The sequence below is a fragment of the Cryptomeria japonica genome, chromosome 3, assembly GCF_030272615.1.
Source record: "Cryptomeria japonica chromosome 3, Sugi_1.0, whole genome shotgun sequence".
In the NCBI taxonomy this organism is placed as follows: Eukaryota; Viridiplantae; Streptophyta; class Pinopsida; order Cupressales; family Cupressaceae; genus Cryptomeria; species Cryptomeria japonica.
Genome location: NC_081407.1, coordinates 785,215,080 through 785,230,606, shown reverse-complemented (window position 1 = coordinate 785,230,606; position 15,527 = coordinate 785,215,080). Strand labels below are relative to the sequence as shown.

The 15,527-nt window shown below is 35.5% G+C and overlaps 1 protein-coding gene across 1 annotated transcript; it reads left to right on the top strand.

The window, feature by feature from the left end:
• Window positions 1–12,241: 12,241 nt before the first annotated feature.
• Window positions 12,242–14,011, top strand: LOC131069563 (probable leucine-rich repeat receptor-like protein kinase At1g35710). Its single transcript, XM_058005063.2, has one exon. It carries the CDS (start codon window positions 12,242–12,244, stop codon window positions 14,009–14,011), a length of 1,770 nt encoding a protein of 589 aa, XP_057861046.2.
• The last annotated feature ends 1,516 nt before the right edge of the window (window positions 14,012–15,527 follow it).

Genomic DNA, 15,527 nt, shown 5'->3' with positions numbered 1-15,527 from the left:
GTTGTTATTTTCTTTTATACATACCAGTTACTAAGTTGTTGTGCTAATAAGGTTAAAATTAATCTTGCCAGTAGAACACTAATTCACCCCCCCTCTTAGTGTTCTTGGATTCCAACAATTGGTATCAGAGCCTAGTGCCTCAGAATAAGGCTAACTGCTTGAGGAAGATCCTGAATCCAGAATCTATGGAGATGAGTTTGAGTAAAGAACTTGAAGACTATGATGCTGAAAGATTGAAGAACATGAAGCTGGAAGATGAGATGAGATATTTAAAGGAATTCATCTTTACTTTGCAAGAGAGGTTGTCATCTGCACAGGCCAAAAGAAAAGAACTCCGTGATCAATTACAAAATCAGGATGATGAAGAAAAGAATGCTCTTAAGGAACTATGTCAGAACTTGAGTTAGGAAAATGTTGTCATGAAGAATGAAATGCAAGCCCTAACCATGAGGATGTCTAAGGAGATTGAAGATCGGAAGAAGAATGAAGAAAATCTTGCCAAATCTCTAAAAGACAGATCTGAAGAATGCATTAGGTTGGCACATTAGAATGATATATTGAGAATTGAATTGGTGCAATCTCAGAACAATTAGCAGGAGTTGGAAAGAATGATGACAGTCCTAAGAGGTGATCTGGATTCTGCAAATGAGTACAAAGACAATTTCAAGGCTACTTTTGCAAAGCTTGATGAATTATTGAAAATCCAAAGGGACAATGGAGACACTAGAGGTCTTCGATTTGACCATGGAGAAAGCTCTGGTACTACAAATCAGTATGATACATTTGGTCAGAAGAACAATTAGGAGAATCCACTAGTCAACCAAAATCAGAGCTTACTAACCCAATGCACATAAATTTAATGGTAGATGCTTTGTTTTCAATAAGTTTGGTCATATGGAAAGTCAATGCAGAAATAGAATCAATCAGAACAATAATTCATTTACCGGTCACTGTTTCAATTGCAAAAAGTATGGTCATAGGACAACAGATTGTAGAATGAATGTAAAATGTCATGCATGTGGAAAGTTTGGACATATGGCTAATCAATGTAGGTCAAGAAATTATTAAAAAGAACAATGTCACTTTCTATGCATGCAACAAAGTAGGACACATTGCTAAATTTTGCAGAAGCAAGAACCTACTAGCAAGGAATGACAAATTCAATGAGAAGGGAAAGCAAAAAGTTGATGATATTCAGAAGGAGCATGAGAAGAAGTGAATTATAAAGTTTGAGGATCAACTAGCAGAAGAAAATACCTTGGTTACTCAACTGACAGAGTAGAATGTTCCTGCACCGATAGGAAACTCATCCGATAACTAAGGAATTAGCCTTAGGGGGAGGCAAATTGATAACAGATCTTGCATTGCCCTTGGTAGTGGTTTGAAAGCCTAGTTTAGACATTGGAGAAGTTAGTTTGAAGGTTAACTGGTGAAGATTTGTTGGATCTTGGATTTGGTTTGGTTTACTAGTAAGATACCTTATGAGTTATGGTTTGGTCATACTCCTATAGTTAAGTACTTCAAAATCTTTGGTAGTAAATGTTATATCAAAAGAGATGATTTCATTGGAAAGTTTGATCCTAGATGTGATGAAAAGATATTTCTTGGTTATTGAAATTGAAAGCAACACATATAGATGTTATAACAAAAGATTGTAGAGAATTGTGGAGAGTGCTAATGTCAAGGTAGATGAGCAGTACAAAGGTCAAATCAGAACTTATGAAAGAGAGCCAAAAGTGGAAATGATCATAACTGATCTGGTAATGCCTACACTAGAACAAAATGTTGAACCACTTACCCCAACAATATCAAAAAAATCAATAGTAACTGAAGATCAGAGCAGAGATACAGAAAGTCATAAGAATCCTAGGTATGTAAGGTTGAATCATTCAGAAGATCAGACCATTGGAGATAAGAGAAAAGGAGTGATGACAAGAAGAAGGTTGGTAGTTGAAGAGGTATGATTAATTTCTCAAATTAAACCGATATCAGTAGTTGAGGCATGTTAGGATGAATGTTGGATGAAAGCTATGGAAGAGGAATTGGATCAGATAGAAAAGAACAACACATGGACTTTAGTTCCCCGACCTAAAAATAAGAATGTTATTAGAACTAAATGGGTTTTAGGAATAAATTAAATGAAGATGGACAAGTTGTGAGAAACAAAGCTAAATTGGTCTGCAAAGGATATTCTCAAAAAGAAGAAATTGATTATGATGAATATTTTGCTCCGGTAGCTAGGACTTTCAGATATTTTCAAGGAACAACTGAATATGGTTTGTGGTATCCTAAAGATGATGACTTTACACTATGTACATATACAAACGTGGATTGGGTTGGAGATATAGATGACTATAAAAGCACATCCGGTGGATTTTTCTTTCTTGGGAAGAAACTTGTTTCATGGATCAGCAAGAAACAATCATGTACTTCTTTATCTACTGCTGAAGCTGAGTATGTTGTTGTTGCTACTAGTTGTATACAATTTCTATGGATGAAGAAAATGTTGAAATATATATAAAGATAGATTGTGATGAACCGGTAGTTATTCACTATGATAACTCTGCTGCTATTGACATATTAAAGAATCTGGTATTTCATTCTAAGACAAAGCACATATCAATAAAGTATAAATTTTTGAAGGAAAAGGTAGAAGCAAATGAAGTCAGATTGGCTTATGTAAAACTAAAGAGAAAATTGCAGATTTCTTCACTAAACCTTTGCCCAAGGATTCATTTGAGTACTTTAGAGACAAATTGGGGGTCTCTGCCCCTTCGGTAGAGACTTAAGTGATGTTGATTGGCATCAGTCCAGTATGCATTATCTGAACTATCAATCATTCTGGATTGATGAGTTGGTGCTACTACTCAAGGAGAGTAGTCAGCTCTGTGGTCTAGAGGATATATGTTTTTTCTTTGATGTTTATGTCATATTTATGGCATTGATGTCAAAGGGGGAGAGATATACATGTGAAAAACATACCTTAATAGAGATATCAATAAAAGGGCAAGGAATAAAATTTTAGATTGGTTGTATCCCACTAGGGGAGTTTGGTTTAGGTCTATGGATGGTTAATTGGTACAGAGATAATTGGTTCAAAGCTTCATTGTCATATCATTTATGGGAGATTGTTGGATGTCTTCCATTGGGGGAGACTTGTTTGACATTTCTTGGCATTTGGATGTTTTTCATATCTAGTGTTGTCATCAATGCCCAAGGGGGAGATTGTTGGCAATCTGGAGGAATTGATTGTGTGTTGCATTGATGTTTTTTATTGATGTCAACATTAGCTTGTTTGGTTATCTACCAAGTTTCGATAGGGTGGTCGGATTGTGATGTTGATATGGAGATCATCTCCGGTATTCTCTAGTATGTTCCGTTTGGTGGAAATGGTTTGGTTCAGTCATTCATGTGCATGTCACTTTCAGTTGATTCGGGATTTGGTGATCCAGAAGCTATCATATGTTCTAGTAAGCCTTTTGGTTATCAAGAAGGGTTTTACCAATAGAGCTTTGTGGAAGATCTTTTGATGGATTCGATAACTGGTTTTGGTGCAGCTTCTAGAAGGTTCTCAGGATGCTGATGGTTATCATATTCATGTTCCAGTTGATCGGTGGTGTTGCATTTGGCTTATGGTGACCTATTTTAGGTCCGGTGATATTCTGTGTTATTCTTCTAGGTTATGGACTGGTTTATGTAACGTGTTGGTGGATACTCCCGATGCCTTACTGGTTGGACTTATTGTTTGGTTAATGTTGTTTCGATCTCAGGACGACTTGGATTATCATTGGTTTATGGGTTTATGTAACTGATTTATTATATTATCTTTTAGGTGGCCAACCTAATTGTTTAGGTCCTAGGTTTGTATATATATGATGTAAGATCTCTTTGTAGATCATGGTAAAGGTTATGGTTAGGGGATTATCTGTGTGTGAATAAAGTTCCAATCTTATGTAGAGGTTTTGGTCAATCATAGGTGATAGAATTGGGTTTGAGTAAGAGGTTTAAGACCTTCAGTATTGATCTTAATTGAAATTGTACTCAGGCATAGGAGATGCTAATCTTGCAGTTCAATCTTCTTTCCAGATTATAGTTTGAAGATTTCTTGTAGTCAGTGAGGCTCCTTTTGTGATGAGTAGTGCGCTCTAGGAAGTGTGCCTTCTTGCATGTCTGGGCCCCTTATATGTAATATTTATTCATCTGATCAGTGGATAGATATTGTGGGTCTCCAATCCCACTGTGGTTTTTCCTCATTGAGGTTTTCCATGTATAAATCTCTGTGTTATGGTCTTGATCTTTGTGGTTGCATTATTACTTATTGTTATTTGCTTTTATGCATACCGGTTACTAAGTTGTTGTTCTAATAAGGTTAAAATTAATCTTATCGGTAGAACACTGATTCACCCCCCCCCCCCCCCCCCCTTAGTGTTTTTGGATTCCAACACATTGTCCACCCATTAATGAATTTAACATGGGTGGAGCTTCAATTTTCTCCTACATCTAGAGGAATCCTCAACCCATCTTGGACTTTTGTTCCATAATGAACAACTCAATAAAATCCATCTTGTCTATTGCCATATTAGCTAAAATGTTTGTCTTTGTATTTGCTTCCCTATAAATATGGTTTGCAATTGCCAAACAAGATTTCATGAATGATTCTAATGCAACCTCTAGTATTGCCTACAATTCCCAATTTGGTATCTGATTTTTTTAATTGCATTGATTGCAATCATTGAATCCCCTTCCACCACTAGTATCTCTATTCTTATCTCTAAATAATTTCTTAATCCTAAGATTAAATATTGAAGCTCTACTTTATTATTAGTTCCTTTGACTAAGGGTCTAGCTATCCTACAAATGCGATATTCCTTCTAGTCGCTAATAATGCAATCGATCCTAAGATTAAAGCTTGAAGCTCTACTTTATTATTAGTTCCTTTGACTAAGGGTTCAACTATCTTACAAATTTGATCTTCCTTCTAGTCCCTAACAATGCAACTTGCTCCCAATGTCCTCAAATTTCTACTATAGACCATCAAAATTTAGTTTAAATGACTCCAACTAAGGTGCTTGTCATACTTCTTCCTTCCTCAATTTCTAAGAATCATTCTCCCATGTTCGACAGCCTATCATATCTTCAACCAAACCATTCCATTTTCATACAAGCATTTCATTCAATGAATTTAATGTTAGTAGAAGAAAGAACTCTTACTCCAGTATTTGTGACTTCTACTATTGCTACTTCTACTTTATTAAGAAAATTTTGCATACCAATTTCTTTCTCCTAAAAAATATTGTGGATCCTCTCTTTCTAAATCTACGAAATTAGTATAAAGGGAGCTATAATCCATATGTAGGAAAACATAACCATTCTTTCTAAAATTGGCCAAGATTTGAACTATTGGTATCTCATTAGTTCTTCACCTCGGTTCTAATTATCACTTAAGTTTACTTAGGGACCACATGGGAACATTCCCACTTTCAATGTATTATTGTGCATTATCGCTTTCTACCTCATATGGAACTTCCACCTTTAGTGGTTTTATCATGTTAGATCACTTTTCCACCTTAGGTTGGTGATTCCCCTATATTGGACATATCACACAATCACTTTTCCACCTAAGGTGGGTGATAAGTTATCACTTTACATATGTCTCATTTCATAATATTATGACACTTGTCCCAATATTATGCACTCCTACATTTCTCCTTGGCCTATTTAACCAAGTTGTCTCCTATGTACATTAATACACATTCTAATACATTATTGATAGGAATACAATTTATTCTTTTCATATCATTTCTGTTGTTCATGCTTTTTCCACTAGGCTTCTAGATTTTGGGTGGCCACCTTCATAGACAAATCTAACATGGTATCAAAGCTTTTAGAGTGCCTTTGGTTAGTCATTTTGAGAGATTTTTTTATAGATTTTGAGGTTTTTGTTTTTGTGGCTTTGTATTGCAAGTAAAAATTAGAGCTTGCTAGGTCAAATCTAAGGTTGCTCTAGCATTAAAAAGGATTGACAAAGTTAGTTTTGACTATGTTTCATCCAAACCGAATAGCAGAGGCCAAAACTACAAAAATTTGAAGTTTGGAGATGTTGCGGTGATTGCTTTCACAAAACCCCATTAAGCACAACCTATGTTACGTCAAACCTACTAAGTATAAATACCAAACATTTTACAGCATCTTAAAGAAGGAAAAAAATGAACCAATCAGGATTGAATCGATAACCTCTCAAAATATCTCCACAATTTTGTATGTAGCTTTTTTTTCTTCTTAGTGTATTTCTATGCTTACATTTTGTTTATAACTTATGTAATATTGTCCTAACGTTTGTTGTTTCACATAGAAGTTTTATTTTCTTGAACTATTTCTATAGTGCACTACATATAACATTCAATAAGAATACCCTCTCCAACACCTTGAGAAATAATATTGTCAAAAGTATATTTGAGAGTTAGAGATCCCTTAGAGTGATAAAAAGCATACATAAAATTTTATGATAGTTATTTTTAATATTTAATTCTCTCTATCCTTTTTTCTGTTTATTTGTTTAGAGATGTCTCTATCTCTCTTTCTTCATCTATTAATATAATGCCCAAAGTCATCACTAAAGACATTTTCTTAATATAAAATAATAATATAATATCCTAATATTGTTAAATAAAGAAATATAATATAATAATATTATATTCTGAATATAATATACTATTAATATAATATTAAATAATTTTAAATTAAATACAGATAAGATTATAATATTATTAACAGTATAATATAAAATTAGATTAAAATTATAGTTAGAAATCATAATTATAATATAATAATACTATTATATGTTAATATAATTATATATAATAGTATAATATATATATTTAGATATATTAGTTTATTTAATTACAGTGAAGGCGTTCCCTATATGAGATGAACCACACAATCTTTAAAATCAAAGGTTCATAATTCGTTAGAACCAATGCATGACCATTGAAGCAATTTTGTCCGTTGGTTTTTACACCTCCTCATTGGCTGTATGAGCCACTGTCCTTCGGGTTTTCGTTTCCTGTGCCACCTCAATTTTTACTCAGTCAATGTATATTGAACTCAGGAACGCATCTGCGCAATAAAGTTTATAATGAATGATAGGCTTTTTAGCCCTGTACGCCTAAGCTACGACAGAGATTGCGCACATCTGTTTACGAGAAAATACACGCAATTAGGTAGTTTTATATTTAAAGAGATATGACTTGGGCACTTCGGTGTTTTGATTTGCATTGATTATAGATACTTCCTCTTGCCACCTCATCGCATGGATGCTTTGTCACCAGTTCTCTACTCAATAGGAAAGAGTCTCAACCTACCTATTACAATTAGAATTTGTTGCTCATTAGACACTTGTTATTGAGCATACAACCTTTGACAGCAGCCTCCCTGCCTGTGCAAAAATGGGAGCTTTGGAAAACGGTATGGAATCAGTCAAATGATAAAAGACAGATTCTGTTGGACGCTGTACTTGCAACTACCCCCGTAGACATGTATGCAAAATGTCGAAGCATATACAATGGGCGGTAACTGTTTGACAAAATGCCTTCAAGAAATGTGATTTCATGGAATGCCATGAATGCAGGATATGCACAAAATGGATTTGTGACCAAATGCCTCCAAATAATGTGGTCTCATGGAATACCATGATTGCAGAATATGCACAAAATGGATTTGTGACAAGGCTTTAAAATCTCTCAAATAAAATGATTGGCAGCATACTTCACGTCTGTGCCAATATGATAGCTTAAGAACAGCTTATAGATATCCACCAAAGCTCCACAGAAAGGTGGTTTTTTGTCAGATTTTATCAATCGAAATGCTCTAGTAGATATGAGAAATGTGGAAGTATAAACATGCCAATGTTTGTGGTATATGCACAAATGAGTTTTGCAAGGATGCCCTCAAACAAGTATCTTCCTTACTGTTAGACTTTGCATGCTCAGGATGAGATATTTATTATTGTTTTATTTTCACTTTTGACAAGTGTTTTTAGTATTTTATTTTCACTCTACATGTGCCACCTTCATGTATCCTCATATGAATTTTTATTTATGATGCATTAGGATCTATGCAGGTTTTTTAATATTACTTCAAGTAAGCCTTCATATATTTTATATAAATTTTTTTTTATTTCAAAAAATGATATTTTATTGTAACAATTGTTTTATTTTATTTTAGTTGAATTGTTTATTGTATTATGTTTATTTATTATATTAACAATTAATTTTGAATTATAAAATATAGATATATAAAGAAGTGGTTATGAAATCTACAAATGTCATACTTACAAGCAACTTCACTTCTATGAGACGCATGTTCCTGTACATTTTTCTATCTATATATCAATAATATATGCATTAATTCCTAAGCACTCTATTTATCATGATACCTTCCATCTATTTTATCCTATATTAAGTCCACAATCATGGTGTCATCCTCATAACCATGAACTTAAGTCACTTAAGTTTAAATTGTCATATTGACCCCCTTTTGATTTCTCACCTAAAGCCCTATGCGGGCCTATTTCTAATGCATTTGGATTTGGTACTTAAAATTGAGTGACAAGTCTAATTTTTAGACGAATATGATTCAATTAAATTAAATTAACATCCTTATGTGCTTGACATAACAAAAAATAGTAAGATTCCATCAATTTGAAGAGTTTTTTTTGAAGAAATAAATGGTTAACAAGACAAAGTAGAACAACATAGCAATGCATATGAAAGAGAAATTTGAAAACAAATTCGTAAAAAAAATAGAAATGTAAATTTATATGATCTTTATTGACTCCATTCTCTTGTATTAAAATAAAATTTAAAAACATAATTAAAAGGTGTATTCTTTCATCATGTATTTATATATCTATTAAACAGATTTATATGTCTTATTATTATAAGCTCACTTTTTTGTTTTTTGCATAGCTTCTTTATATAAATCTAGTTTGAGTGCGATGTCTTAAATTTTCTCTTATATTTTTAATAACAAGCCATCAATTATAGTTATCTATATCCCATCTTATCTCTCCCTCCCTCCTCTACCCATATCTTCCTCCCTGCTTCCCTACCCCTTCTCTCTCTCCTCCCATATTTCTCCATCTCTACCTCTTTCCCTCTCCCTCTCTATACTCCATCTCTCCATCTCTTTTTTATATATCTCTACTTCTTTCTATTTCTATGTCTCTCTATCCATCTCTCTGTCTCTATCTCCATCTCCCCCCTCTCTCTATATCTTCTTGTATTTCCTCATATCTTTATCTCTTTATCACTCTATCTATATCTACATCTACATCTACATCTATATCTATCTATGTCTTATCTCTCCCTCTCCATCTCCCCCTATATCTACCTTACCTATCTCTATCTCTTTGTCCATTCCTCTATTTCTAGACATGTTTCCCTCTCTCCCTCTTCCTAGACCTCTATACCTACATGTTTTTGCTTCTCTATCTGTCCATATACCTCTACCCCTATATTCTTCCTCTCTCTACTCCTCTCTTTATATTACTCCCTAGCATGATCCATCTCTCTCTCACACACACACATTAGACTTATCTCTTCTAGCTCTTTGTCTCTTTGTCTTGTCTCTCTCTTTATCTCTCCCTTTCATTCTCTCTATATCCGTCTTTACCCCTCTATCTCTCCCTCATTAGTCCTCTCTCCTTGTTGCAAACATAACATGATCTTGTTGGTAATTGAACTTGATTATCTTCCTAATTCAAAGATTTTTTCAATCGTTTATAGATCATTGTAAGTGGATGCATAATTAATTTGAAGCTATTACTTCTCCATTCATATATATGCTATAGAAACAACATTATTTGCTAAATGGTCAACCAATTGACCTCATCTACTACACAAATATTTGCAAAAAAGATTCAAAATCTACTCCAATTGTCTTTATATTCTTATTCGGCGTACCCATTGCACACCAAGGTGCAATTGCTAGTATTTTTCATGTGACACGCTATAACTATTAAGATATATATTTAATAATATGCCTTGAGATATTTTCTTCTAAGGCACAAGTCATGATCTTTAATTAATTGCTCTCCACGAACGTATTAAAGAGATTTCTTTAATTTTACGTGAAAAGCGGCAAACGGAAATTGGAGGAAAAACGCTGGGCAGTGCAAAATGGAATCGCTGTCAACCGTTAAGCTTGCATTGGTTCAAATAGAAAATGCCTTCAACATAAGTAAATGGTTTGTGGACGTCCAGTCCTCTAAGGATAAAAAGAAATTTGTCACACCATGTATTTATTTTGTATCCCTTTGTGTGTTTTGTTCCCGGCTGCTTTAATCTTCTCTACCATGGTTCCTCTTCTTTTCTTCCCTTTGATGATGCTCTCCATTTCCATCTTTTCAATCTCCGCTCTTCCCCACTCTTATCAATAACACCAACAACAACAATTGCTGTTGCGATTCAAAGATGCCATTTCCCAGAGTAACAACATTTCTCTGCCCGACTGGACGCCACATATACCCCTCGGCAAATGGTCTGGTGTTACCTGCGATCCCTCCTCTCACTCTATACTGGCTCTCAATTTGTCCTACATGAATTTAGACGGCACAGTCTCTCCTATCCTAGGGAATCTCTCCTCCCTTGGATCTCTAGATCTCTCCAACAATGCCCTTACTTGTCACATTCTGTTGTGACATTTATATAGCCCCATTGTAAATGGGGACCCCTACTTTTTTTAAACATAGTTTTAAATAAAGTGTCTTAATTTAGCATGGTTAAGAAATAGAGTTTTAAAATCAAAAACAAAAAAAATTATAATTTTTGAAAAAATACATTAAAAAAATTAAAAAATTAAAAAATATAAAAAAATAAAAAATATTAAAATTTTAAAACCCTAAAGAATTAAAGAAAATTTAAAAAATTAAAAAAAATTAAAAAATTAAAAATTTTAAAAAATTAAAAAAAATAATTTCTTTTTACTAAGGCATGGTCGCGTAGCGATGTCGTGATGCCGTTGCGCAATGATGTCGTGATGCCGCCGCGCAGCAATGTCGCATGTTCCCGTCGCGCAGCGATGTCGCGTTCTCGCTGCTCATCGTCGTCGCATTGCACTCACCACACCTAGTCGATGCACATTGCCTTTGCGCATCGTTGTTATATGCTCATCCCATGTCACTCTAGCGCATATCATGCATTTTTACATACGCTGCACGTTGTCATTACGTGTTACCTCCGCGCATTGCTCCCGCATACATTGTGGATTGTTGTCGCGTCGTTGTTGCACTTCGCCTTCGCGTCGCTGTCACGCAGCGATGTCGCATAATGACATCGTGCAGTGATGTCGCGTTGCTGTTGCACTTCGCCTTCATGTTACCGTCACGCGTTACTTGCACGCATCGCATTGTACTTATTGTGCTTAATTGTCACGCATTGCCTTTACGGATCGCTGTCATGCGCTCGTCACGCATAGCTCTCGCATTTATCATGGATTTTTACATACATTGTGCTAAGCCTTTGCGCTTACGCGACAGTGTTGCGCTCATCACACCTTGCTCACACGCGTCACATATTGGGTACTTAATTAATCAATGAAGAAGATGTTGCATGGCAAACGAAGAAAAAAGAAATGAACAAGGAGCATCACACGATGATGTTGCGAAATCAATGCAATGGAAAGAAACGGCTTGCGAGCGCTATCTGCCAACTTGCATTGCACGACGTATTTTTCATGTCGCATTCGTCGTGACGACTCAATGGATCCATAAAGAGACGTTTATTGAAACACATTCGGATGGAGCCCACAAGACTCAAGGCTGCCAACTCATGATTTCAGAAGCAAAATTGAACGTACCCTACATATGATCGATTCAAAGATAATTAATAAGAGTGGCAAACTTCAATACAGGGTGGCCGCTTAAAGAAGAGATCGATGAATGCATTTCAACGAAGGTGGCGATGAGAAACAAAACTCGATGCAATTTGCTAATCCTTGATCAAGAAGCATTGAGTGAATGGGGCATGATAATACTGAGCATCTATCGATTGAATTTGAAGAGCCACGATTCTAAAATGAGTCATTAAAAGAAGATGGCGATGCAATTATAAGTTGAAAACGTTTAATATATGGTGCTTTACAATCAATCGATCAGGATGATAAGGTGATTTCTAACTAGAAATTTTAAGGGACTTATAATTCGATTGAATGAAGATGCGCAGCTACTCGAAAATAAAACGAAATGTCATTCAAACTTTATAAATTGACATTAAATGGAAGGTGGACGAATTGCTTATCATCCCAATTCAACAATGCCTTGACTGGTCACATTCTCTCCAACAAAGCCCTGACAGTGACTGGTCACATTCCACACCAACTCAGCCAACTATCCTCTCTAAGATACCTAGATCTATTCAACAATGCCCTTACTGGTAACATTCCGCCTCAAATCAGCCAACTTTCCCGTATGCAGACACTCAAGCTGAGCCACAATCAATTACAAGGAACAATTCCTGCCTCTTTCTCTTATTGCCGCAGTTTGTATTACCTGGCACTCTCTTTTAACCAACTGCATGGCAACATTCCATCACAGCTGAGTCGCCTAACCCGTCTGAAGTATCTTTACTTAGGAGCAAACAATCTCATAGGCAGCATTCCCCATTCCTTGGGAAATCTGTCTGCCTCAGTTGAATTGAATCTGGGAGATAATCATCTCACAGGCACCATTCCCCATTCCTTAAAAAATCTGTCCGCCTTAGTTGGATTGTATTTGGGGGAAACTCATCTCCCAGGTAGTGTTCCCCATTTTCTAGGAAATCTGTCTTCCTTAGTTGTATTGGAACTGGGAGGTAGTTATCTCATGGGTACCAATCCCCATGAATTGGGCAAGCTCACTCACCTGCAGTTTCTATACCTTTATACAAATAACTTATCAGGCACCATTCCCAGCTCTCTTGGAAATATTTCAAGATTGACTGAATTAGAGTTGTGTGAAAACCATCTGCAAGGCCCCATTCCCCCTGAATTTGGCATGCTCACTCACCTGCAGATTCTTTACCTTTATACAAATAATTTATCAAGCACAATTCCCGCCTCTTTAGGAAATCTCTTAAAATTGAGAGAATTAGACTTATCAGAAAACCATCTTCAAGGTCTCATTGCCCCTGAATTGGGCACACTTACTCAGCTTCAATTGCTTCATCTTTTTTCAAATAATTTATGGGTCACCATTCCTAGTTCTATAGAAAATCTCTCAAAATTGACTCATTTAATTTTGCATGAGAATGATCTCACAGGTACCATTCCCTCTGAATTGGGCACGCTCACTCAACTAGAGGTTCTTTACCTTTGGAAAAATAACCTATCAGGAACCATTCCCAGCTCTTTAGGAAATCTCTCAAAATTGATTGATTTAGAATTGTGTGACAACCATTTGCAAGGCTCCATTCCCCTGAATTGGACATGCTTACTCGCCTCCAGATTCTTTATCTTTTCCAAGAATAATTTTTCCGGCATTATTCCAAGCTCTTTGGGAAATCTCTCAAAAGTCACTGAATTATATCTGTTCGAAAACTATCTCCAAGGTCCCATTCCTCATGAATTGGGTATGCTCGCCGACCTTAAATATCTTCACCTTTTTACAATTAACTTGTCAGGCACCATTCCCAGCTCTTTAGGAAATCTGTCAAAATTAATTAATTTAGAATTGGAAGAAAACGAGCTTAGTGGAAAAATACCAGATTCTCTTGTCAGCCTCGAGCAGCTAAAAAATCTTTATCTTGAGCAGAACAAGTTAACAGGGGAGATCCCTGTCAGTTTAGAGGGATGTCTGTCAGAGGTTGGAGGTCCTTCAGTTGTCACAAAACCAGCTAAGTGGAAAAATACCAGAAATCTTTGGCAGCCTCCAGCAACTGAGATATATTTATCTAGCGCACAACAGATTAACAGGGGAAATCCCTGTGAGTTTAGAGGGATGTCAGATGTTGAAGAAGCTTTACCTATCTTACAATAACCTGTGGGGAAGGATTGCTCGATAAATTCGCCGAGTACATTAACGTTGGTTAATATACTCCTCCAGGTATTTTTCTTTTCTTTTTTCTTTATAGTTGCATTATCATTTCGAACACCCTTTTAAGATTTTAATGAATAAAATTGATTGCAGAGTATGGATCGGGTTGGATTGTTTCTATAAAAGGAAATGTTTATTTTCCTTTTATAGTGTTTCTATTCAGAAGTGTAAATCTTTTCTATGTTTGCTATTTATGTAGAGAGTTTTGAGTTATATGCAGCTACTTGGTGCAGAGACTCACTAGCATGTAACATGTTGGCTTTGAAATAAAGCTTTTAATTTTATAATATGTATTTGTCTGATGAACTGGTTCCAATCTCGGAACATACTCTTTCATTACATATATTTCTCTATATGTGTAACTTCCTCGAAATACTCTTTCATTGCCACTGATTAAATTTAGCAGAGTCTCTGAAAGATGGTTCCCTGGAATATTTCATCGGCTAGCGGACATTTTTGTAAGTAGGGTACAATAACTTCTGCTACATTTTAATTTGATCACGAAAATTACCAGGGTTACATATCGAGCAGCCACTAAAAATTGAGAGACGGGACTGTTTCTGTCCCTTGATCTTTTTAAGGCAATGCGAATAGGTCGGAATAGCTTAGAATTTTAATAAACTGATGGAAAGAGTAATCCCAACTATGGATAACGTTGCAGTCATTATTAAATCAGATAAGGCACTGCTGGAGGGAAAGGGCTCCGCAGGGATCTAATTTATAAAGGGGGAAAAAGTACATCATATCCCTTGTATAAGCTGCATTTCAGATCTCTGCATAGCCATTTTCCTGCTGGAGAATTGAAGATTTACAGACTCTTATTTATGAATCTTATTTTGTCAGTCCAGATCTTAAATCTAATCTTATCAACAAATTTATTAATCGATCTTCAATATATTGAAACGAGTTTGTAAGTGCTACTCATTCTCTGATGAGTCCAAATCCGTAGAGCTATAAAGAGATATAAGATGTTATGAATCTGAAGTTGTGAAACTGTGTCTACAACAGAATGTAATGGTATTTGTGTATATAAAGAGTCGAAGCTCTGTCAAATATTTGTTAGATGTAGTGTTTATTCTGAACGATACAAATTAATATGCCTGTTTTCTATTATTTCTCCTCCTCTGTTTCCTCCATAAACGTCATTTCAGACTATATAAAGTATGTAAGATGATCTCCAATTCTGATATGATCCACTCACCCAGATGATGTAAAACTCTTCTCAATAAAACACAATTTTCAGAACTGCAAAAAATGATATTTTCATCTGAGATAATCGGAGCACCCACAAAGATGTTTATTTACAGCGGCAGAGATGGCCGTTTATATTTGCAAGCTGTGAATAAAGCGGTGAATGTGGGGGTAGACCAAATGGTGGAAAGGATAAACTGAGAATACATAGTTGGCATGCACAAAGAAGAAGATAAGGCTAAAAAGAGATTTTCGGTGAGGGAGCTCG

Bases quoted from the DNA above. Each gene is read 5' to 3' on its own strand.
- LOC131069563 (XM_058005063.2), top strand. From the start codon at position 12,242: ATGTCATTCAAACTTTATAAATTGACATTAAATGGAAGGTGGACGAAT.